The 22,768-nt window shown below is 50.2% G+C and overlaps 8 protein-coding genes across 8 annotated transcripts; 3 read left to right on the top strand and 5 right to left on the bottom strand.

Moving 5' to 3' along the window:
• Positions 1 to 159: 159 nt before the first annotated feature.
• Positions 160 to 1,232, top strand: N7500_009544 (nicotinate-nucleotide diphosphorylase (carboxylating); the record flags this gene model as incomplete). The annotated part of the gene is made up of 3 exons (XM_056680683.1): positions 160 to 315; positions 383 to 438; positions 503 to 1,232. The coding sequence occupies 3 exons, from the start codon at positions 160 to 162 to the stop codon at positions 1,230 to 1,232; spliced, it is 942 nt and encodes a 313-aa protein (XP_056528065.1).
• Positions 1,233 to 1,508: 276 nt separating this feature from the next.
• N7500_009543 (putative anucleate primary sterigmata (ApsB)) lies at positions 1,509 to 6,211 on the bottom strand (the record flags this gene model as incomplete). The annotated part of the gene is made up of 3 exons (XM_056680682.1): positions 1,509 to 4,181; positions 4,233 to 6,048; positions 6,111 to 6,211. The coding sequence occupies 3 exons, from the start codon at positions 6,209 to 6,211 to the stop codon at positions 1,509 to 1,511; spliced, it is 4,590 nt and encodes a 1,529-aa protein (XP_056528064.1).
• A 602-nt stretch (positions 6,212 to 6,813) lies between these two features.
• On the bottom strand, positions 6,814 to 10,944 carry N7500_009542 (Sec7 domain protein; the record flags this gene model as incomplete). The annotated part of the gene is made up of 1 exon (XM_056680681.1): positions 6,814 to 10,944. One exon carries the CDS (start codon positions 10,942 to 10,944, stop codon positions 6,814 to 6,816), a length of 4,131 nt encoding a protein of 1,376 aa, XP_056528063.1.
• A 1,248-nt stretch (positions 10,945 to 12,192) lies between these two features.
• On the top strand, positions 12,193 to 13,343 carry N7500_009541 (unc-50 family protein; the record flags this gene model as incomplete). Its single annotated transcript, XM_056680680.1, has 4 exons — positions 12,193 to 12,296; positions 12,346 to 12,449; positions 12,631 to 12,968; positions 13,032 to 13,343. The coding sequence occupies 4 exons, from the start codon at positions 12,193 to 12,195 to the stop codon at positions 13,341 to 13,343; spliced, it is 858 nt and encodes a 285-aa protein (XP_056528062.1).
• Positions 13,344 to 13,667: 324 nt separating this feature from the next.
• N7500_009540 (PDGFA associated 1 family protein) lies at positions 13,668 to 14,527 on the bottom strand (the record flags this gene model as incomplete). Its single annotated transcript, XM_056680679.1, has 3 exons — positions 13,668 to 14,300; positions 14,363 to 14,430; positions 14,479 to 14,527. 3 exons carry the CDS (start codon positions 14,525 to 14,527, stop codon positions 13,668 to 13,670), a joined length of 750 nt encoding a protein of 249 aa, XP_056528061.1.
• A 396-nt stretch (positions 14,528 to 14,923) lies between these two features.
• N7500_009539 (putative MFS monocarboxylate transporter) lies at positions 14,924 to 16,317 on the bottom strand (the record flags this gene model as incomplete). The annotated part of the gene is made up of 2 exons (XM_056680678.1): positions 14,924 to 15,637; positions 15,679 to 16,317. The coding sequence occupies 2 exons, from the start codon at positions 16,315 to 16,317 to the stop codon at positions 14,924 to 14,926; spliced, it is 1,353 nt and encodes a 450-aa protein (XP_056528060.1).
• Positions 16,318 to 17,181: 864 nt separating this feature from the next.
• On the bottom strand, positions 17,182 to 20,115 carry orlA (putative alpha,alpha-trehalose-phosphate synthase subunit Tps2; the record flags this gene model as incomplete). The annotated part of the gene is made up of 3 exons (XM_056680677.1): positions 17,182 to 17,345; positions 17,396 to 19,652; positions 19,708 to 20,115. 3 exons carry the CDS (start codon positions 20,113 to 20,115, stop codon positions 17,182 to 17,184), a joined length of 2,829 nt encoding a protein of 942 aa, XP_056528059.1.
• A 719-nt stretch (positions 20,116 to 20,834) lies between these two features.
• On the top strand, positions 20,835 to 22,403 carry N7500_009537 (uncharacterized protein; the record flags this gene model as incomplete). The annotated part of the gene is made up of 1 exon (XM_056680676.1): positions 20,835 to 22,403. One exon carries the CDS (start codon positions 20,835 to 20,837, stop codon positions 22,401 to 22,403), a length of 1,569 nt encoding a protein of 522 aa, XP_056528058.1.
• Between the last annotated feature and the right edge of the window lie 365 nt (positions 22,404 to 22,768).

Genomic DNA, 22,768 nt, shown 5'->3' with positions numbered 1-22,768 from the left:
CGGTTGGAGAGTATCAGGCTGGCGATGGAACTCTTCAGACGACTCCCACGTGATCCCATCGGAAGGACGCCGGGCCAACCCGAGCCTCTTCAGCCCCCGCGCGGGGAACTTGGAACTCGCAGATCGACACTTCCTTGACATAGTTTGCCTCTACTCACAATGGCCTCAATTCATGGAGATCTACGGCATCTACTGCCTGGCAACTACAAACGCTTCATAACGTCCTGGCTGGAAGAGGACTGCCCTAGCCTGGACTATGGCGGGTTTGTCGTCGGCGAGTCAGAGGGCGAGGCCCGACTACTAGGAAAGAGCAAGGTAAAGCAATCTGGCTCGATAGGAAACTCGAATTCTTCTCACAAGAATACTCACCGATCAACTCCAGGGCATCGTCGCAGGTGTACCATTCTTTGACGAGGTCTTCTCGCAACTGGGCTGCACGTAAGCCACTCTATCCACTCCCCGGCACCAATTCAACCATACTCTACCCCTCTAACCCATCCAGAATCGAATGGCATATCAAAGAAGGTGAAGCCATCACCCCAATCCAGCACTGCGCAACCGTCCGCGGCCCCATCCGCAAGATTCTTCTCGGCGAGCGCGTGGCGCTAAACATTCTCGCACGTTGCTCGGGTATCGCCAGCAAGAGCGCCTCCATGCTCGCTGCGCTACGTGCGCAAGGATGGAACGGTATCTTGGCTGGTACAAGGAAAACAACGCCTGGATTCCGGCTTGTTGAGAAATACGGGATGCTTGCTGGCGGCGCCGACCCACATCGCCATGATTTGAGTTCAATGACCATGCTGAAGGATAACCACGTTTGGGCGTGTGCCAACAACCGGGCTGCGGCAGACGGGGGTGTTGCGGACCCATCGTCAATTGAGTCTATTGCGGCCGCAATCCCGCGCGCTGTGCAGGCGGCCAAGGCTACTGGCGGCTTCTCAACCAAGGTGGAGGTTGAGTGTCGGAGTTTGGAGGAGGCTAATGCGGCGATCGGGGCTGGAGCTGATATTATCATGTTGGATAACTTTACGCCCGAGGGAGTGAAGGAGGCTGCGGCGCAGCTCAAGCGCGAATGGGTTTCAAAAAAGGCTTTCTTAATTGAGGTGAGTGGTGGGTTGACGGAAGAGAATGCGCCGGGGTATGTCTGTGCCGATATCGATATCTTGTCTACCAGCTCGATCCATCAAGGTACAGGGATCGTGGATTTCTCGCTCAAGGTATCGTTGCGGTAGATTGGAATGTATCATACAAAAGGCTGGACTCGTCTTGATAAAGCATATGAACGTGTATAAAGTACAACGAAACAAAAAAGACAGATGCCTCAAAAATCCCGACAATCCATCAACAAGTTAATGTAACCCCCAATAAGATAAAAACGCCTTTCCTCGTCTCATGACCCTCGTGAATGATCATTACAAGCATATGTGATAGGTGTGATAGAAGCGAAACACACAAAACAGACGGTGGGTATATATAGTACAGGAGAAAACTGCACACCACAAGAAAAATCAAACTTCAATGTCGACGGTGATGCCCTCCCCTTCACTGGAGCTGGGAGCCTCATCCGAAACAGGAGGGCGGTTACGACTGCTATCGGCAATGGAACCTGAAGGTCCGCGCCGCGTGCGTTCCCGGCTAAGCTGATCTCGAAGTTTCTGGTTCTCAGCATCGCGCTCCTCGAGTCGCTTGCGAGCGCCACTGCGGTCTAAGAGGCGACCTTCACGTTCAGATTTGAGTCGCTTCTCCAGCTCATGCAGCCTGTGGATCCATTTCTCGTCACCAACATCCCAGCCACTGTGCGAGCTGCGCGTGCGGGGTATCATCGTTCCAGCATTGTTGTTGGTCAGGGTGCTGCTAGAAGAGGAGTGAGAGGGCTGCGGAAGTCCCGTAACACTGCGAGCGAGGCCTTTGTCGGGGCGAGGTCTTTCAGTGCCAGCCGTAGAGTTAGAACGCCCCAGGGATCGTTCAGACTCTGCTGTTGATACCAAAGAAGGAGACCGAGGTCCTGATGCCATGACTGCAGCCGCAGCTGCAGATGCAGGACCCTGCCCTCGCGAGTTGGATTGAAGTAGATTAAGTTCAGCCTTGAGCAGACGATTTTCGCCACGTAATTTAGACATCTCCGGCGTGGAGCTCGACTGTCCGCGGCCAGATCGTATATTTTTCAAAGCCTCTTCGAGGCGCTCGAGCTTTTTGATCCGGCCATTATATGAGAGCTCAAGCGTGTGATAACGCTTGGTCAACTCGTGGTCGATGCTCTTGATGCGAGTCTTGAAACTCGCCATTACAGTCTCCACAGTCTTCATTGCAAGCAGAAGGTTGCGGCTGAAGCCCGGCCAGAACAAAATATTACCAATGACTTCCTGGCTTGGGAGATTGCCATTGATAAGACTGTTAGAGTGCGCCCAATCCGGCCCGCAAAGCCCAGATATTCTCTTCCAAATGTTGAGGAACATGGTGTTCCTCTCGCTAAGCTGATCCTTGAATTGCTGTTCCAGCGATGCGTATCTTTTGCGGTCCTCGGTCCGCGCTTTTTCCAGATCTGTGATCCGGGAATTGCTCTGCGTGATGGTCCGAGATGCCTGCTGATGAGATTTCAGTGACGACTCAAATGACTGCTTGTCGGCTCGGCGCGCGTGTCGTTCGCGATCCAAGAGTTCCGAAAGTTTGCGTGACTCAAGCCCATGACTCTCAAGCAGAGCGTCACGGTTTCGAAGCAGAGATTCTTTTTCATCTAGCTGCGAGCGGATACTCTCCAATTCAAGGGCGGTCGACTCAAGCTCTTTTTGCAGCTTCATGATATTGGTGATCAGGCTAGACCGACTGCCACTAAGATCACCTAGAGTTTCTCGCAAATTATTTTCGAGGTCCATTAACCGTTCCCGCCAGGTGGAGGTTTCAATCTCCTGGGCTGAAAGGCTCTTCTTCAGACGTCGGACCTCTTCCTTGGACGCTGAAGCTTCGCGGTTCAATTCATTCATGATACGCTGGACATCTTGCTTCTCCTTGCTTCCAACTACCTCTCGCTGGTGACGCTCATCTGCCAGTCGCTGCTCGAGCTCTCTAGTCTTCTCTTTTTCACTAACAAGGTTCATGTGATAGTTCTTGAGATCCGACTCGAGGTCTCCAATGCGGATCTTATCGCCGTCTTGCTCTTCGCGAAGGAAAGCAATCTCATTCTGGCTCGACTCAATCTGTACCGTCAGCCGCTGCACCTTGGTATTGGCCTCAAACAGGCTCTTTTCCATAGACTCCATCTCGCGATTGGTCTCCTCAAGCTCTTGCTGTACAGACTTGTATGCGCTTAGGTTGTTCTGTGCATCTTCCTCGAGACGGATGATGCCTTCGCTGGCAGATCGCATCTCAGCCTGCAAAGCCCTAAGATTTTCGTCCTGGTTTCTCAGGTCCTCATTCATGCGCTGGCACTCAACAATCTTCTGGTCGAGTTCATCCCCAAGTGTATCCAACTCTTCCTGTGCCTCGGCCCGTAGGTCCTGGAAAGCGGCATCTCGTTCGTTTGCCATGTGCACGGCCTGGTCTCGTTCTTGCTGTAGGTTTTGCATCTCTTCTTCGGCCTGGTCAACGTCAGCCTGGTATGCTTTATCGAGGGCCTCTAGTTCTCCAATATAGTCCTCAAGTTCGGCTCGGATGGCTTGATTCTCAAGCTTGAGAGTCGACACTAGGTCCCGAAGTTGTCCATTCCGGGCATCGAGTTCATCGCGGTCCATGTCACTGCGTGACATACCTGTTCCGTCGCTAGCCTGAGACGATGGTCGGATATGAGTGCGCGAGGCGGAACGGTCAAAGATACTGTCTCCAGCTATGGATCGGCCAACATGACGACGTTCTCCAAGCTTCAGCTCCTCGATCTCCTGGTAAAGACGTTCCTTTTCTCGATTGCGAGATGTGAGCATTGAAGTCTGAGCACTGACTTCCTTTCTTAGCTCTGCATTCTCCTGTTTCAGCAGCCCCAGTTCTACAACAAGGGTGCTGTTGGGAATCGTGGGAACTCGGTTGCCATCTCTATCAGACATATACGAAGGAGAGTCGTATTGGCCAGGCTTGGTGACAGAATACATCTCACTCCGCAAACGGATTGACTCATCCCGAAGTCTTCGGTTTTCGTCCTCGGCTTGCTCTCGCGCTGAGGTTTCTGCGTCAAGCATATCCTTCCACATCTCCTACATCGATAGTTAGCTTGGATTTGACTTGATTGTGTTCGTCTGACTCACTCGCTCTTCTCTCGCGCCTGCATCGGACTCCCCCGCGCGATTATCGCTAAGCGACTTGACCATCTCAGCCAACCGACGCTTCTCACTTTCCCGTGCAATGGTTTCCGATCTCATGCGTTCAATTTCCAGCTCATAGGTTTCAACCCGTTCGCGCAGGAAGACGATCTCTTCGTCTTGGGCCGAGTCACGATCACCGTCCTCTGATCCTTCGGGGTCATGATTGACCATGGAATCCTTGTCCGATTGATGATCTTTTACTTGCTTTTCCAAGTCCCGAACCTTGCGCCTTAGGCTTTGATTGTCCTTCGAGAGCTTGACCTTGTCTGATTTGAGCTCAACATTCTCCGAGATCATCTCCTTGATGCCTTCCTCGGATCGCTTGTTCAGCGCCTCATTGAGAAAGTGGATTCGCATTTTCAGGTCAAAGTTCTCCTTTGCCAAACGATCAATGGTGCTGCTCTGTTCTTTGAGGGTCAAGTTCCGGCCACTTTTCGCAAAGGCAGGGGCCGAGCCCCCCGAACGCTTATCCGGGGATGCCTGGAAATCTTCTCGGAACCGCTGTGCGAACGTGGTAGGGACTTGAATGCCTTTGACTCGCTCGGCAATTGCTGTCTCGGTAGGGACATTGCTGTCTTGTGACTTCGCCTTTGGTGTCACCGGTGTCGAGGTGTCTTCATGGTCAGCAGGGCCAGCAGGAGAATGTGGTGAGCCTTCCTCCGCCAGCGTATGTAGGCCACCGTCCACTGGACCAGGTGTATTCCTTTTCTCAAGTGGATTTTCTTCGCTGTACCCGGAAATCCCAGATGCCATGCTGCCGAGACTGGTTGTCCTGGCGATCTGCGCACGGCTTCCAGGGTGCAGACTTCCGTAGTTGTCAGATGTTGCACCCCCAGTTTGAAGGGCATAGTCCGCGCCCAGCGTGGCATCGCTATTGGTCAGTTCGGTGTTGTTACTTGCGACCGAGGAGTGTGAGAGACGATGGGATGATTGTCGACTAGTCAGGTACTTAGGCCGGCTAGCCCTGCGACTGCCAGAAGCACTGCCGCTCTGGTCACTAAATAGGTGCGACGTATCGGGCGATAGGCTGCGTAAGGTGTTTTGAAGCTTCGAGGGAGTGAGTTGCGATTCGTTCTCGGCCATGGAAAATTCAGATCGGAAGGGGCGCTCATCCTGGGAGGGCTGGCTAGTCTCAAGGGCATTGTCGGGCAATATGGATTGAGTTCGGCGCAGCGCTGCAGCTGCCGTAGGCGATGAGGAGAGGGAGTCAAGCAATGAATCGTCCGCATGTTGTTCTGCAGGGCCAGGTGCCGTGTCCAAATTTGTACTTTGGCGCTCCTTCTCGCTGTGTTCCTCGTTTTCCACTGGATTTTCCTCGACTGGTTTAATGAATGAGAGCTGTGGGGAGTCTTGTGTCATGTTGGCAGCGTCATTCTTTGGAACCCCAACTAGGTAAGTATCATCCACGCCTGCAGTCGGACCGGTCGCAGCCACATCAATTGTCGAAGGCTCCGGCAGAAAGCTCGATTCAATGTCCATCAGTTTGCGACGCATTTCGCGCTCTTCGATTAGGGTTTGGTTATTGCCGCGTTCGTGGTCACCATTTTCGCTCGATGGGTGAGATAGACTGCTCTCGTCGCGGTCGACTAATGAAGGAATAAAGCTATGATCATCTAGATCTAGTTGTGTCGATGTCATGGTAAATTCAGGGTCATGTTCGTGGTCCTGGTCTTCGTGATCCGGCTCTGAAGGGGTTGTTTGCGCGTATTCAGATTGGGACTGTGTTACCGAGTTTGGGGGAGAGCCCCCGGTGCGTCCTCTGCCATGAAGTATTCTGAACTGAGATCATTCAAGGTCTGATCTGGCGTCTGGAATGCCGACACAGAGGTGCGCACTGTTGTTACGGGGGAGATGACGCCCAGTGTTTGGGTATCCACTCCCTGCATCTCGCTACCCGCTTCGATCGGCGAATGAGCGCTCATCTGTATTTTTTTTTTTGGATGTATGTTGTATGTTGTATCAAAAAGTTAGAGAAGATTGAGAGAGAAGCTGATGTGAGATTGACATCAAGTGAGAATGAACTAAATTACAATTTCGAACAGATCTGAAAATCATCTGGCAAGAGCAATTGGCATAGATGCGTGATGCGTGGATACAACAGTATGGACACGGCCAGGCACAATCATATAGTAAGTATTGCCACACATTATGCATACCAAATACATTAATACCACGCATAGAAATCATTCAACCATACATCTCACACGTACACAAGGAACAACCTGTAAAAATATACAAATCGGTAATATTCATATGTAAAAGCGACAATCATGGTATCCATAGCATCGCATCACCGTCCCAAGCATTAAACGGAAAGAATCAGTAATCCACGCCGTCACAAAATCGTAGAAGGAAAAAAGGTATACTAGAGAAGGTTGTATCCAACAAAAAGTTGGCCAAAACAAAAATAAGAGAACAAGTTGTCAGGTCACTTTTGAAAGTATGTATCATGGTCTTTCCCCAAAAGAGGTATGTACAGCCGGTTGTCGTTGTATTCGAATTCAAGGAGAGGAAGCGTGTGCAATTATGCTGCAGCCTCCGTAGGCTCGATGGTTGCATCTTCGCTCACTTGGGAGTAGTTGGTATTTGAAGCGAAAATCCTCTCTTTGGAGTTGATGGCGTTGCGTAGGGAATCAATGTAGGTGCGGAACTTGACGATCTCACGCAACAGATACGATGATTTCCGTTCCCAGTTTGCCATGGCTTTGGCGGCGTTGGGGTGACGTGGAGAGAATGCAAGGTTCATCGCGGAACGCAGCTCATTGTGACGAGAAAGATCATCTTCCACATTCTGCACGTAGGCCTGCAGAGCCTGCCACTGTTCCTCCTCTGTCAGATTGGAGGCGACCATGCTTTGTTGCGGTGGGCTCCAGTCGCTGATGTTGACCCGGTCCGCAGGAAGACGAGGTCGCACACCCTGATGATCGATAGAACTTCGGATTGAACTTTGAATGCTCGGTCGGGCGCCTGACGAAGGCGGTGGGGATCGACTTTCACCGCCGATCAGCGCGCTGTTGATGACACCGTCACTCCATCCATATTCGATGTTGCTGATTCCCCCTACCAGCGGTTGCTTGGATAGACGCGCGCTCCAGTAGTTTGCAGTGGAGACGAATTCTCGGACAATCTCAGGTGTTCCAGCTTGGAAGAGATGAACGGCCCCAGTGGGCAAGCTTAGGGCCCAGACGTGGGGACGAGACTTAGAGTATCCAGGCGACGGTAAGGCACTGGCGATGGTTTGGCGCAGCATGAACTTCCAAAGCTCTTCGGCATTTTCTGTCCAGTTCCCGCCACCGACAACGACTCCTCCGCGCTGTTTAGACTTTTGCCGCATCGACTTAGTGGGATTGCTGAACGAGAACAGACGCATCCAGCCTTGCTGTATGACCGCAAAACAGTCATTCCAGTTCCGGTCCTTCGCTCGTTTGTCCACCGCATCTAGGTGATGCTTGTGCTTCAGGCTTCCCTCCTTGGCCCACGGGGCGCCGGCTAGAGCCAACGAGTCATCTTCGAGCAGAGGGGTCGTTCGCTCAGGTTCCTCATAGCTGTATACCGAGGTAGCAGAGTCCTCCCGAATGATGGCCTGACTCAGAGCATTGGCAAAACCAATAGACTGTTGATATTCGCCGCGAGGGAAATCTGAGCCAAAAGAGTCCACAGACGCCGAAGTAAATTTACCCAAAGAGTATTTGCTCCAGGTACTAGACCCAGTCGGACTGCAGACTGATTGATCGTCTAGGCTGGTGCGGCTGGAGCCCATCATTGAAGGAGGATAAAGCCTCCCAGCTCGAGAGCGGGGTTTGGATGACCATCGCGCAGCTCCGTGGCTTGATATAGCAGAACGACCGCGAGGGAAGATATCGGAACCGCTCTTGCTAATGGTGCTGGGACTCCTACGAAGAGTGCCGCTAGAGGGGCCCAAAAAGTTGTTGGACGACATGCGAGATACTTCACGTTCTGGTTGAGCACCAAACAGTGGAAGTCTCTCCTTTTGAATGGATGTGTAGAACTCTTTGAGTACTGTTTCAACCTGCTGCTCCCAAGCTCTCACTGTTCCGGTGAATGGCGTGTTAACCAAAGGCCCCGCATCAACATTGGCATCGGTATCTTTGTCAAATGAGCTGCGGCTGAGCTCCGAAGGGAAAGTCGCAGAGCGTGCGGATGTAGGGACAGAGTGCGCTTCATGGTGTTGGGTCTTGGAGCGGTTGACTGGACGCAACGTCTCGAATTTTTCCGGCGCAGCATCCATTGCCACTCGGTGGATAGTGGGCATGGTATTGCGAACGAATTGAGATTTTGTCATCTTTGAATCGATATCAGCCAAGTGCAAATCAGTATTTAGGAGCAGAATAGAATAGCAAATGGTATGGACAACATCAGTAGCTTTGAAGCCATGACTCGGGTTGCAATCACACCATCTGGTCGAAAAGGCATCCAGCACTCGATCCACCTGTTGGGTTTCTCCCTTGAGCACCAACCGATCACAAAGAGCTCGAAGAGAGGAAACAATGTTGAGATTGGACCAGTTGTACAGTCGCATGTATGCTTCGCGAACCATTGCCCGGTCAGGGTCACCCAGCCAAGCGGCAGCAGGCTCGTTACCCACCACCTGATCTTGGCTGTCAAAGAGCCTTTGGGCTTGTTCTCGGTCCGCAGCTGTTGGTCCATCTTCAACAGCTTCGCCAGGTCCATCCTTCTGGTCCTCGCTGTCATCGACTAGTCGAGGCTCTTCTTGGTCAATAAGCGGGGTGTTCGTGGCGGTCTGGTAGTTTGATGCTGTTGATATGGAATCAACGGGAGATTCGCAAACCACGCCATCAGATGGAAGAGCTAATGTAGCTACATTACTTGGAGAAACTTCGACCTGTGATTTGATGCTGCGCGAGAAATCTTCCACGACGGGGGACAGAGTAGCAGAGGCAGCAACATTCTGCGACTTCTCCTCCAAAGCAAAGTCCGTGGAGACGTCACCATTTAAAGATTTATCCTTCTCTGCAAGTGGTGAGGGGTCCTGGTCACGAGAGGCAGCAGAAGGCTGAAGAGAAGCTTGCGTTTTGGGAGCCCCAGGAGCTGAGACACTTTCTCTTTTCTTCTGAGCCTGCAAAAATGCCGGTTGTCGAATCTTGGCCTCCCAGTCCGCATTTTCTTTTCGGTCTAATTCCTCGTCGAGGTAAGGATTCATGACCTGCCGTAGGCTGCTCACGGGACTTGGAGCCGCCATGGTATCCATGGTTTGTGGTGCAAGATTTTGAGGGATTACAATTGGCGGAGGAGCGTGGTCAGGCACCGACCTCTTCCTTCTGCGGAAGAATGAAGGTTTCTTGTTGACGACCTGATGGGGTCCTGTGCGAACGGAGGACGGAGAAGCACCAGCAGATGTCTTAGTTGCTTGCGCGGGTCGTCCCTTTAGGTTTGCACTTGTCCCATTGATTTCTCTACTCACAGTTTCTTGTGAGTGTGACAGATCGTTCGCTTTTATACTTGCTGTATCTGCAGGTGCAGGGGCTGCAGTCTTAGATCCAAAGACGCGCCGGAAGAAACCCGGGCGTTCTTTTGTGCTTGGAGCAGCAGAATAGTTGATGGGTACATTAGTTGAGATCGGAGTAGGTGCTGTTGGTTCAGGGGGAGGAAATGCCGGCTTGTTGTAGGAGATGGTCGGGCTAGGGGCAGGAGGATCCAACGATGCCGTGATGGCCGGAGGCAGGTCAAGCTCTGTCTCATCCATATTTTGTAACTCGTTGTCCCGAGGAGCTCGGAGGGTCCCCGTGCCGATATTTTCGGGTCGAACCTTTCGAACTTGAGGGGCATGAGCAGATTTCATGCTGTTCCGTCGCGATGCTACCGGCGTCCGTGTAGCGGCAGTGGTCGATGTCTTATTGTAATCGTGAGCCTTTCGCGGTCCTGCCGGGACACTCGGGGTGGGTGCAGCATCGTGATCGTCGTACAGCGTCGAGTCCTGACCGACACTGGCATCAGTATAAGATGCGAACGCTCGTTTTGGTCCACAGTCGAAACTGGCCGAGCGTCGATCCAAGCCTTGATCCAATCGTACTCTGGGGATTGTGTATGAGTAGTCTGCAGTGGATGCTGAGCTTCCTTTACTGCCTTTTCGGGCAGTGTTCGTTCGTGGCATGGTTCCGGTACCACCGCGCGAGCTTCCCATCTGCCTCGGCGTCGTCTGGTGATTAGAACTGCTGTTGCTGCGTCGGCCCTTGGTTGCCGTAATTGTTGTGTAGCGGCCACTGGCATCTTCGTATCCGTAGTCTTGTTCCGAGGACATTGACGAGGAGAATGTGTGTCCGCGGTACCGGCCGTGCGAATCAGATTCTTGGGAGTAATGACTGTGCCGGTCGGTTTCGAAGGCGGAATTGAAAAGACGGTAGTCGTCTAAAACAGACGAACTGGGGGCAAATTGATCGAGCGAAAGAAGCATGTTGTCGACAATTGACGTCCGTGTAGCATGTTGCGGAGATAGAGACAGATCATGCGGGTCTCGATCATCTCCCGACTCACTGGTTCTCGGGGGGTTGTCCATGACGTCTGGAAAGGCATCACGGATGGATGGTCGAGTTGGGTATGCACGCTTGGAAGGCTTGTATCTCGCAGTTTGGGAGGGAGGTGTACGAGGAGGAGAGTACGCTTCCTGTTGGGACATTATCGCACTAATAGAAGTTCAATGGTTTGTTTTCTAGCCTATCCATGCGAGGGGGATGGCAGGATCCCGACAAATCCAGGGGAATCGGGGCCGGAGGTCTGTACGGAGTAACGTACCGGGTATCAGGTCTCTAGATAAGTACAATATAGGTTCAACCTGTATCCGCTTTGACGGATTAGATGGTAATTAATTCACTTGGTCATTGTCCCGCAAAGCAAGGGATTTTTTTTTTTGCAAAAGAATAAAGAAAAAAAGGGAAAAAAAAAAAAGAATGTAAAAGGTAGGGCGAAGTAGTGTAGAGAGAGAGAGCTTGGGAAGAAACTGGGGAGACTCCTGAGAATTGGAGGTTTCACGGGAACTTTTAACCTCCGGTGAACTGTGGGACTAATTTATATGTATATCTTGGGGGTAGTATATTGTACACCTTCTAATATATATATATATATATATATTGTTATTTTAATATATCAAAACATATACAGTGAGACTATGAAACTAGAAATCATCCAGGGGAAATTACTGTTTAGGGTCTGCCTTTGGTACATTCAGGGGTTTCATCCTCAGTGTGTTTAGTACTTATTTTATATCTTCTACCTGAATAACTCAGGCGCCTATGGAGTAATATGTATCCATTAGATGGAGTTCAAGATCCATACCATCATATATCAATGTTGTTCTGATATTTCCTCCACAGTGTACTCCGTACAACATGCAATATGCCCAAAGTACACAAGTGGAGCCGTGGGGATGGAGCTATATCGGATGACTTCCGTGGTGAATAGAGAATGTATACTATGGACGGAGGACTAATCTGGCTATTGACATCAATGAAGTATAAGTTCTATGTGGTATATAGCTGAAGAGTATCATAGACATATAAGGCTCCCTACTCCAACAATATCTCTCTCATACTTAACTATGTGACTATCCAACCCCTTACAGAGTGGATTCTCTAGAAAGGGAACAATTTCCAGGAATGACACTTGGGAAGAAGTGGTACATATCCATTACGATCTGGGCTTCAGATTCAAGCAGACGAGGGGTATATTTCACATATATCGGGAAAATAAAAACATACAACAGGTATCAGATGTCAAATAAGAAACGACCTTGGGAGATATACCCAGCACGTGATCAAGATGACATAACCGGGCCCAACTGCCCAGCATCCCCAGGATACACGTACAACAACCGGACTGCATTGTGTATGCTCCGAGATATCCCCTCTCGAAAACGGGGTCTATGATCATGAATCCTCACATTTCTGTTCCCCGCCAACATGCCGGGTCGGCCAACTTCGGCTCCACGCCCGCAACCCGGTCGAGTGTCCGCATGCCGCGCTTCTTCAAGAGGTAGGACCAAAGAACCTCGACGCGAGATGCAATCACTGATGTAGGATAGGCTCTTCAAATTTCCACAAATGGACTTTGAGATGGCCATTTGGGAGATGACTTCATTGTTGATCGCACCCAAGAAAGTCTTCAAATCGATATACTACCATGTAAGTGGGCTTGACCACCCTAACTGGGCCCTCGAACTATGCTGATCATGCCCTTGGTTTTAGAAACGTAAGTCGAATAATTCAGCTTCAGCTCCGTTTCTTGGTTCGACAGACAGCATGCATACAGCCCTGGCAATGCCAGTGACCATCGCCCTAATTGAACACTATTGACACCATTTGAACAGAAACCAAAAACACATGGCATCGGCCTGATCCATCATTCACCTACCTACTATCATTCTTCCTCCTCCTCACAGCTTTTGCATGGGGTCTCGCTTATACGCCGGGGTTCGGCGCAATCATACGCCTGACCTTCCTCTTCGTGTTCGTGCATTTCATCGGCTCGTCACTGCTCGTCTCAACAATTGGATACTTTACCATCGGTCATTTATTCGGTCCAAACGGCGCGGCCGCATCTCTAGCTGGTCTGCGAGGATCCCGTGGCCGAAGACGAGGTGCTGCTCAAGGCTTGTTCACGCAGCCAGGGGAGAAGGACCAATTGGAGTTTGGATATTGTTTTGATGTAAGACCCCCACAAATCCAAATCCGGTAGAACTTCTGATCTTCTGACACTGGGCTTGTATAGGTATCCAACCGGGCCTTCTTCCCTCTCTATCTCCACCTCTACGTGGTGCAGTTCCTCCTTTTGCCGCTCCTCACCCGTAGCCCGAGTAACTTCCTGGCTACTTTCCTCGGAAACTCACTCTACCTCTCTGCTCTCATTTACTACACCTACATTACATTCCTGGGGTACAATGCTCTCCCCTTCTTGCACAACACGGAACTTTTGCTTGTCCCCATTCTCATATTTGCCATTATGTGGCTAGTCAGCCTGATTGCCGGTTGGGGCATTGTCATGCAAGGCCGCAGTGTTGAGGGGTTGTTCTGGGGCGTGTGAAGTAGCAACCTCCCCGCAAATAGACTTGTTTTCTTGGTTATGTCTCGCTGGGATTGCAATCCCATGTATGAAATTTGAACAATTTCCCCCTTCCTTTCTGACTGGCTTATGCATCCTCCCAAAAGCCAGCCCCAAAAACGAGGTGTTTATCTAATGTCATGGGGGCGTCGGTGTACATGATTTCAATTTACATTGGGCTGATTCTTCACTACCTGATCACTTCCAATGTGAGGAGTATCTCAATTGTTTTGTTTTTTGCTTTTCTTGTCTAGATGTGTAAACAATTCAACCCAAGTCATGACCACATATAAAACCAAAACCAGCTTATTTTTTCTTTCCGCCAACTTTCTTAGAAGTTTTTCCCAAAGCTGCAGCGCGCATACGATCCTCCCGTTCCTTGGCGGCATCAGCACGCTCCTTGGCTTGCTCATCCTTCTCCTCCTTCTCAGCCAACTTGCGCTGGCGCTCCGCCTCACGCTGCTCACGGATAATGGCGAGACGAGCCAGATCCGACTTCGCCTCGTCGGTCTTACCCTCAGCGTGCAGCTTCTGGTAACGCTCACGGGCTTGCTGGGCCTGGAGGGCTTCACGCTCGCGTCGGGACAATTGCGAGATATCCTTGACCTTGGCAGGTTTCTTGGGCTCAGCAGTGGGCTCGGTTTCGACGGCCTTCAGGGTCTGCGAGCGGGACTTGGCAGTATGATTGGGGTTGGCGGGAAGTTCGTTGTCGGATTCTTCCGAGTCTGAAGGGGGTAAGTCACCCGGTTGGGCGGGTCCTTGACCTCGCTTCTTCAATGCGGCTGCCTTCTTGGCTTTAGCAGCCGCGCGACGCTCCTCGCGGGTTCCCTGGGCTGTGGATGGCTCGGCGGGCTTGGCCTCGTCCTCGCTGGATTCTTCGGAGCTTTCTTCCTCGGACGAAGAATCTTCGTCGGACGACTTGATCTGCTCACCAGGCTCCTATGTGAGAGATGTCATCAGCGTGCGGTTGATAAATTGAGTTGAGATTGAAGTCCACTTACCCGCCAGAGACCCATTTGGTTACCATCCTTGTCTAATGGCTGAAGATCTCTGCTGAAGTGCTTGCCGCCTATTTATCTGATCAGAAGTGTCTCGTCTGCAGGCGCACACCACATACCTCCTCGAGAGGGCTTGGAAAATTTCCCTCCACGACCACGAGGCGCCATATTGATATAGATGAAATATTGGAGAAGAAGGGTCAGGCGATGTATATCTATCAACGAGTTAGCGGGTTTCGGGGAATTCGCACACAATGGAGGGGCAAAAGGTGGGGAGTTTCGACTTCTGCGCCAGAGAGAGAATCAAAAGAAAACAAAACAGACACGATCTGACCTGTAGAATATCAAATTGAATTACTTTCAAATGTTCAGAAAATGAGATAAAGTGGAAAAGGGAAAGTCGCGAGTCAGCGCGCTCTCATTAATCATATGTGGGGATCCCTTTTTCCTCTCTTTCCACATCTCTCACATCTCATCATTTAACACCATTCATCATATATCATATATTGTATATCATTGTATATCCTAGATATATACATATCATATTTTTACTATGTTGTATTTTCAAACTCGAACCAGACCAGTGCCCACCTTGGCCACTCGGGCCCCAATCAACGTCAATCCGCCAACGAAAATTGCAGATCCCATGAACATTTGGGCATATAGGTAGTTGCCATCATCACGAACAACTAACTCACCAGCAATGGGAGATCCTATAAGGGCTGCCACTGCCACTACACTGAGTACCATGCCCATACGTACACCAATCTTCTTCATATCAGTCGTGAGGGTGCTGAGGGTTGCTGGAAACAATGATTGAATACCCGCAGCGAAGAGGCCATAACATGCGGCAAATGTCCACAGCCCGGGCATACTGTTGACGGCCGCCCAACAATAGCCAACCAAGGCCGTCGCGAAACTGAAGGGGATCAATAGGTTGAGAGGACCGGTGAACTGATCAGCAAGCAGATTGGGGACCAATCGCCCCACCAATCCGACTCCGTTCATTACTAGGAGTAAATCGATCGATCGATCGCTTGACACGCCGATGATGTTACGACTGAAACTGCCAATGTAGAAAAATCCAACATACAGCCCCCAGAAGTTCATGAACATGCCAATCGCAAACAGCAGATAGGGTAGTTCGGTAAAGGCAGCCCACTCGACAATTGGGCCACTCTTGCGTGGAGGAAGACGCTGTTTGAGGAACAGGACACAGGGAGTCAGCGTGGCTATCGAGATGAACCCCAGCGTCCGGATTGTCCACCCATATCCGACCTGGGGTAGCATCTTCATGATAACAGCCGGGAAGACCAGACCCCCGTCGCAGAACCCGAGGCAACGATGCCAATAGCGATGCCACGGTTTTTGGCAAAATAAGTCGAGACCAAAGCCAAGGTTGGGCAGAACATGAGTCCACACCCAATACCTTGGCCAACACCTTGTGCCAGGAATAGCTGCCAGTACTTCGTGCAGAGTGAGGTCATGAAGATACTGAAACATTCCAGAGTAGCACCACAGGCGAGGGTAAATGTGAAATAGCCGGCATCGGTGGCTCTTCCGGAGAAAGTACCGATGAAAAATAACAAAAAGATCTGAATACTCCCAACCCAGGAGATATCCGAGGGTGGATGTCCCAGTGTCTGGGAATAATATGTCTGAAAGACACCGAAGCTATTGATATAGCCCCATGTATTGAAGATAACAAAATGTGCGAGGGCAACCTGTGACCAAGCCTGAAATCCGCCATCCGGGGGCGGCCCGAGATTTTTGCCAGATTCCCGAGTGCGCACCGCCGATAGTGTACGTTCCAAGACACTGGTGTTGGTTGGCAAACGGGAAAGGTCGGGTTCATAGTTTGATTCTTCATCTGAGTGACGAGTATGGCTTGGATCTACCTCGGTCTTTTCATGGACTCCATGTTCGGTCATTGAGGCATTCTTGGGGAGATTGGCCATATTTGATATCTCCTTGTAACTTTGGGAAGTGTACTTTCTCTCTCTCTCTCTTTCTCTCGAAAATATCAAATTCCGTTTCAATGTCAAGAGGAAATTTTTGTAAACGGGGATCCTTCCGATCGTCGCCTATTCGCAGAGATGACCGCGCCCTTCCCATGGCATATGGATCCACTTCCGAATGTATCTTTTAAGTGTTCAACGAGGTATGTTTATGTATCTTTATGTTGTATAAATCTTTATATATATATACACGTTGTATAGTTTGATATATCTGCAATATGATTTGATATCAAAATTTATTGAGGTTAATAGGGTATAGGGCTAGCGTGGGATATATAGGGTTTGATACTCATCTCTAACCCTTTTTGCCTGGAACAGCCCTGATATATCGGCACACAGCTGCATACACGGATATGCTACATTATATACATATTAGATACATATCAGATACTAGATTATATACTTAAGGAAACCCCACAACTCATTTAAATGGCGCAATCCCGGGGTCCCCGCAAAACCGGCTGTCTCGGATAGTCACTACATGTAGTCCGTATGTACTCCGTACACATATAAACATTGCAAATCCAATATCTTCTAACATGTACATACATACATGTGAGTCTATACAAAAACTGGTGACCTTGACGTGAGGTACAGAACATTATTCCCCCCTTAAAACCATGGAGCCTGGAGGGGAATGCTGTATAGGTTGTCTTTAATATGAGACTAATGGCTAGCAATAGAACCATCTTCTCACTGTGTGATAAATTTCGGCATGTCGAAGCTGAAATGCCAAGACTAGATTCCCGGTGAAGCGTGGCGTATGTAGGCTGTGGGTAATCAGTGGGTTTAGGCCTTCAAATCTCAGTGATCTTGATTGGCACTAAAAAGCATTTGGATTGATCCAATAACATCGGCCGGTTCCAATAAGTGCCAGCTAGCATCGGTCTGCTTCGAGCTGGCACCCACCGTGACCGAGTAAACGTGGTCGCGTGGTAGATCAAACTTCTTGAGGGCTCGGAACATGTCTAATTGCGTGTTAATCCACCATTTCAGCAGGGTGAGAGAAATCTTTTACCTTCATCAGTAAAGTCATCACCCAAACATAGGATGAACTCCGGTGCCTTCCCTGGGGCCGTGCCATATTCGTTGACCAACCGGGTGGCGATAAACCCTTTGTTCACAAATGTTGGTCGGACCTCAAGATTGGCTTTACCTGCCATGACTTCCACATCCCACCGTTTTGCGACAGTGTCCTCCAAAGTCTTTCGACACTCGCGAGCCTGGAACGCACCGTACTCGGGGTCTGCGCGACGATAGTGCCAGGTCAATGCTACCCGTTTCCGTTCAATGAATGAACCCTGTGTTCGCTCTGTGTAATGTTGGAACACGTCAACCACTTCCTTCTGCCACCCCATGTTGCTACTCTCGGCCAGATTCTCCCAGTCGTCAGATCCAGGCTTTCGGATAAAACAACCGTGCTCAGCACTCAATCCAAGTTCTGGGATATGGCCCATCCACTCATCCAGGAAAGCCTGGTCCCGTCCACTGATGATCCACACGGCATTTCGAGGGTCGGCTGACAGGCTCTTCAGAGTACGGAGTACCCGATCTGAAGGAATGGCCGCTTGAGGATCCTTGACAATTGGCGTCAATGTGCCATCGTAGTCGAACATGAATAATCGTCGACGAGCCTTGCGGTACTGCTTCATTAGTTTTGCACGATCGAGTGCAGGCGTAGCGGCCGATTGGTCAAAGGACGAAAGGTTGGTCAGTAGACGATTGAGGTACTGCCTGGACCACATGGAAACTGTGTTGGTTACCACATGCTTGTATAGCTTGAGGTGTTGCTCCTTTCGCTGCTCGGCTGGCATATTCAATGCTTGGTTGATCGCCCCAGCCACCCCAACCATATCCCACGGGTTGATGTGAATGGCATTGGGCAAGGTGCCTGCCGTACCGGAGAATTCAGAAAGAATCAAAGGGCTGTGGTTGGTCTGCTGACAGACAATATATTCCAGACTTGTTGTGTTCATGCCATCTCGCACGGTAGTGATCAATCCAACATCGGCCACACGCAACAGAGCGAAATACTCGCGCGGGGACAAGTATTGCGGATAATACTGGACGGGTGAGAAACTCAAGGATCCAAATCTTCCGTTGATGGTTGAAACCAAATTAGATATTTGGCCAGCAATCTTGTTGTCTGGGTCTTCCTTCTCCTCTTCCACGCTGGTTGGACTCGTCACCTGAATGAGGACAACTTTATCACGCCATTCCGGGTAGCGCTCCAGGAAGATTTCAAAAGCCTGTAGTTTCTGCGCGACGCCGCGGACACTATCCAGCCGATCGCGGCCGACGATGATTTTCTTTCCAGCATAAAGCTTGCGAATACCCAACACGGTCTTCTCGATATCTGGAGCCCCAAAGGCGGCCTTTTGAATTGAACGTGCGTCGATGCCAATGGGGAATACATCTACTGCGACATGAGCTCCATAGGCATCAACCCCGGCAGAGTTGGACTCAAAGCCCAAAACACGCGTGCAGCACGAGGTAAAGTGTCGAGAGTAGGAAAATGTTTGGAACCCAATCATGTTGGCACCCAGGACTCCCTCCAATATCTCCTTGCGCTTTGCAAGACATCGAATAAACTCGCTGCTGGGGAAAGGCGAGTGTAAGAAGAATCCCACGTAAATATTTGGGATACGCTGCCGCAACAGACTGGGCAGAAGAAACAAATGATAATCATGAACCCAGACCACGTCTCCTTCTTGATATTCCTGCACGATGCGATCCGCAAATAACTGATTCAGGCGCACGTAGTCGGCCCACCACCGTCGCTCAGATCGGCCATCTGTTGGGCCATGCTGCTTGTAGTGAAGTAGAGGGTACAGCTCCCGTTCGGCATAACGGCGCCACCTCCCCTGGTCTTTCAGCAAAATAGTCTCTTCTGGTTCTTCCGATGCATCTGACAACCACACAGGCAATACCCGGCCATGGCGACCTGAGCTCAATTGTTCATCGAGTCGTTCTCGGTCCTGTTGGGTGACACTAATCCCCTCGACCAATGGATGTGCGGGTGGCTTCTTAGTTCCATCCACGGGGACCGGCGCAGCAGCCTTATTCAATGTCTGGCTGGCAACGAGGCTACTGGGGGCTGGAGGTATGTTGACTGCAGAATTGGGATGTATTTGCTGCAAGGGTGATTTCATATCCACATCAGGCTCAACCTCTCCGGTCCAGCCTACTAAGGTGTGTGACCAAGAGGTCTCATCCGATGCAAGATATGCAAATGAATCAAACAGCGCTGAAGTACCGGAGCGCGACTTGAGCTTCTATTATCCGGTCAGTCAACGCAATCTCCCAGATAAAGAGAATTCATCCACGTACCCAGTCTGATCCCGATTGAAAGTTGAGCTTGTATGGTATGCAGAAAGCAGCACTGATTAGGCGGCCACTCAGACGAAGTCCTGGGTGTTGTATGCGTGGATCAATATCAGGGGACATGGGACAGTCTGAAGCCAAGCTTAAGCGACGCAGCAGGTCTATGCCGGATGATGCTCTCCCTGCAGTCTGGACTGGCTGCGACTTGGTATCAGGCGAGTCGGTAGTTACAGCCTTGGTCCCCGGAAAACTGTTAAGATAAGAAGGGGTTTCGCCCGAGATCTTCTCCAGGCTAGGTGTCGCATTTGTCGCTTGGGTATATGCTTCATTTTTGAGAGCCTTTAATCCAGGACCAACGAGGACAGGGTTTGGTTGGTCATCGGGCACCTGCGCGGGGCTCTCTGATTCGGACATGACGAGCAGCCGAGCAGCGCTAATAGGAAGATCAAAGATGAGATCCGGGGTGTTGCAATTAGACTGTGAAAGTTAGGCTGCAATTGTCACATGCACCAAGATCCGGTGGGAAAGTTGGAAACGGGAAGAAGATCAAGGTACCCTCGTAGTGAGTCGATAAGATAGACTATCGCAAGCAAGCCATGGACGAGTCAAATCAAAAGCTTGAGATAGGTAAAGGAAGAAACAATGTCACAATGTCAGGAACAGGGGGATAATAAGGATGGAGGGGCAAGCGGTGAAGTGAAGTCTTATCGAGGTTATCAAGGAAATGACCTGGGAACCGGTTCACCTACGAGATATTCAACACTCTCAGATATGTCATGCTATAGAAGAATTGTTTTATGATCGAAGTAGGGGGGTTTGTGGATATTTCCTCAGTGCTACGTCATGTATGTTGTATTGGTTTCTTTTTTTTTTTTTTTTCCATATGTCGATATTTGCATGTACTTTTTGTGATCTAGAAGTATCTGGAATCATGTCTCAAGGGCATTGAACTAGATGTAACAAAGAATATATATTATGATCAAAAGAAGTCTCTCCCCCTGATGATATATTGTCGATATAAAATTGAAACTGGTTAAAAGATACAACGTCACATGGTTTGTCGTTGCCTGAGGCATACACTCCCAATAAAGGCGAGCCAAAAATAATCTTGAGTAGCTGCATGCATCCTCGGCATGGTAACATCCACTCCGGTGTCCTTTTTTACTCTCTCCAAATGCCGTGATATTGCTATGCAGCTTTCGAGCCTACCTTTACGTATCCGCCCTTCTCACCTATTTCGTCCATTCCATAACTCTGTTACGGCAGCCAAGACTCCCGATGTCTTTACCAACAGCCTCCGAAAGACCCTAGAGGCCCATCGGTCCACAAATCGATCTCGTTTGATCCGCAAAATTTACCCCATTGGAGATCCCGCGGGCCTCTGGCGACCTAAGATCCCACCTGAGAGTCGCGCCGACTACCAACCACCCGTGGAATCAGCTCTACCCAATGCGGAATATCCATCTAATACGCCTGATCCGGGGTCTAAAAAGCGCCCAAAAAAACGCAAAAGTCATGTGGATATATCGTCTCGCCAATCAATCACTGATCAACCTGGAGAGAACGCAATTCGGCCCGCAGGAACAGGTCTGGCACAGAGTCCATGGGTGAGAAAGTTAGAACTGCCTCGCACCAATGCCGAGGTCACCCTGGATGCAGAAATTCGAGCATTGGATCAGTACCTGACCCCCAAAGCTCAGGAAAAAGACCGTATAGAGAAGCTCAAGATAGGGGTAGCCTCACTTCTCAAAACAGTGGTCCCACATGCCCCAAGAGTCATTGGATCCCACTGCACGGGCCTTGTACTGGCGCACTCGGATCTTGACTTTATACTTCCATATGAAGACCTTCCTAGATCACCAGAACGTGATCGAAGACCGAGCCCCACGCGGCCTCGGATCCAAGGTGCCCATATCCGCCTTCTACGTCGAGTCCAAAGAGCTCTACAGCACACCGATAACTTCAGCGACCATGTCGAACTATCGGACAAGCGAAACCCCGCACTATCCGCTCGCCACCGGCCGACTGGACTGTTGCTACAATTTTACTGTGGCGAGGGTATCCCTGCCATCACGGAGTATCTGCAAGATTATCAGGTCGAATATCCTACCTTGCGACCTCTGTACGCAGTAACACGCACATTGCTAGAGGCGCGTGGCCTTTTTGGCTCGTCACAAGCGAGCATTGGACCAGATGGACTGGCCATGCTCATCGTGGCATTCCTGAAGATGAACCATGGCCGGTTCCCCGGGCCCAATAACCTGGGTCATCAGTTCCTCGATCTTCTGCAATTTTATGGCACTCAAGTTGACCTCAAGTCTGTCGGCGTTGCCGTGGATCCTCCTGGACTTTTCAGCGCAGACACGTCACCTGTAGCTCCTGACGCTGAGGAACCTGCCCACCAGCGCGGTCAGCGTTCTTTGATTAGCGCCAAACGGACCGCTGCGACGAGACGGAATGCCCTTGTTGCGCAACGATTATGCATACAAGATCCTACCCATTACATGAATGATCTAGGCCGATCGTGTACTCGGACTTCTGAGTTGCAGAGTGCCTTTGCAGCTGCGCATCAGCAGCTTCGTCACACATGCGATGAATGGGCAAAGGATGGCAATATCAAGTGTTCGAGTGTCCTTGCCACTACTATACGAGCTAATTTCGATGCCCTAGAGAACATGCGCAATCAACTCGCGAATCTCTAGTCGATGGTGTAGTTTAGCGGTAGATGGAGAAGATCGCCTAAAAATAAAACTTTTGACTTATCATTAACACCTGTAAGAATTATCTGAGGCAATAGGTACTCGTATACTCTGTACTCGTCCATAGTTTCGGCCTCGGTTTCTCTTTGTGGTTACTGAACAAAGGAACGCTTTTCGTTGTTCACCCCCCGGTTTTTACCCATGCAGCAAACTCATTTCTATTTCATCTATGACTTTCTTCTTGGAATTTGACACCAAAACATCAAAACAACATTGAAGGTTACATTTTCACTGGGTGCCTAGGTAGTTTATCCATTTGATTACTAAGTCTATTTGACGCGGACGCGACGCGACCTCGGGACTATCAG

This window comes from Penicillium coprophilum (genome assembly GCF_028826855.1).
Source record: "Penicillium coprophilum strain IBT 35676 chromosome Unknown utg000006l_segment0_segment0, whole genome shotgun sequence".
In the NCBI taxonomy this organism is placed as follows: domain Eukaryota; kingdom Fungi; phylum Ascomycota; class Eurotiomycetes; order Eurotiales; family Aspergillaceae; genus Penicillium; species Penicillium coprophilum.
Note: the sequence above shows the minus strand (reverse complement) of the source record. Positions and strands in the feature narration are given on the sequence as shown.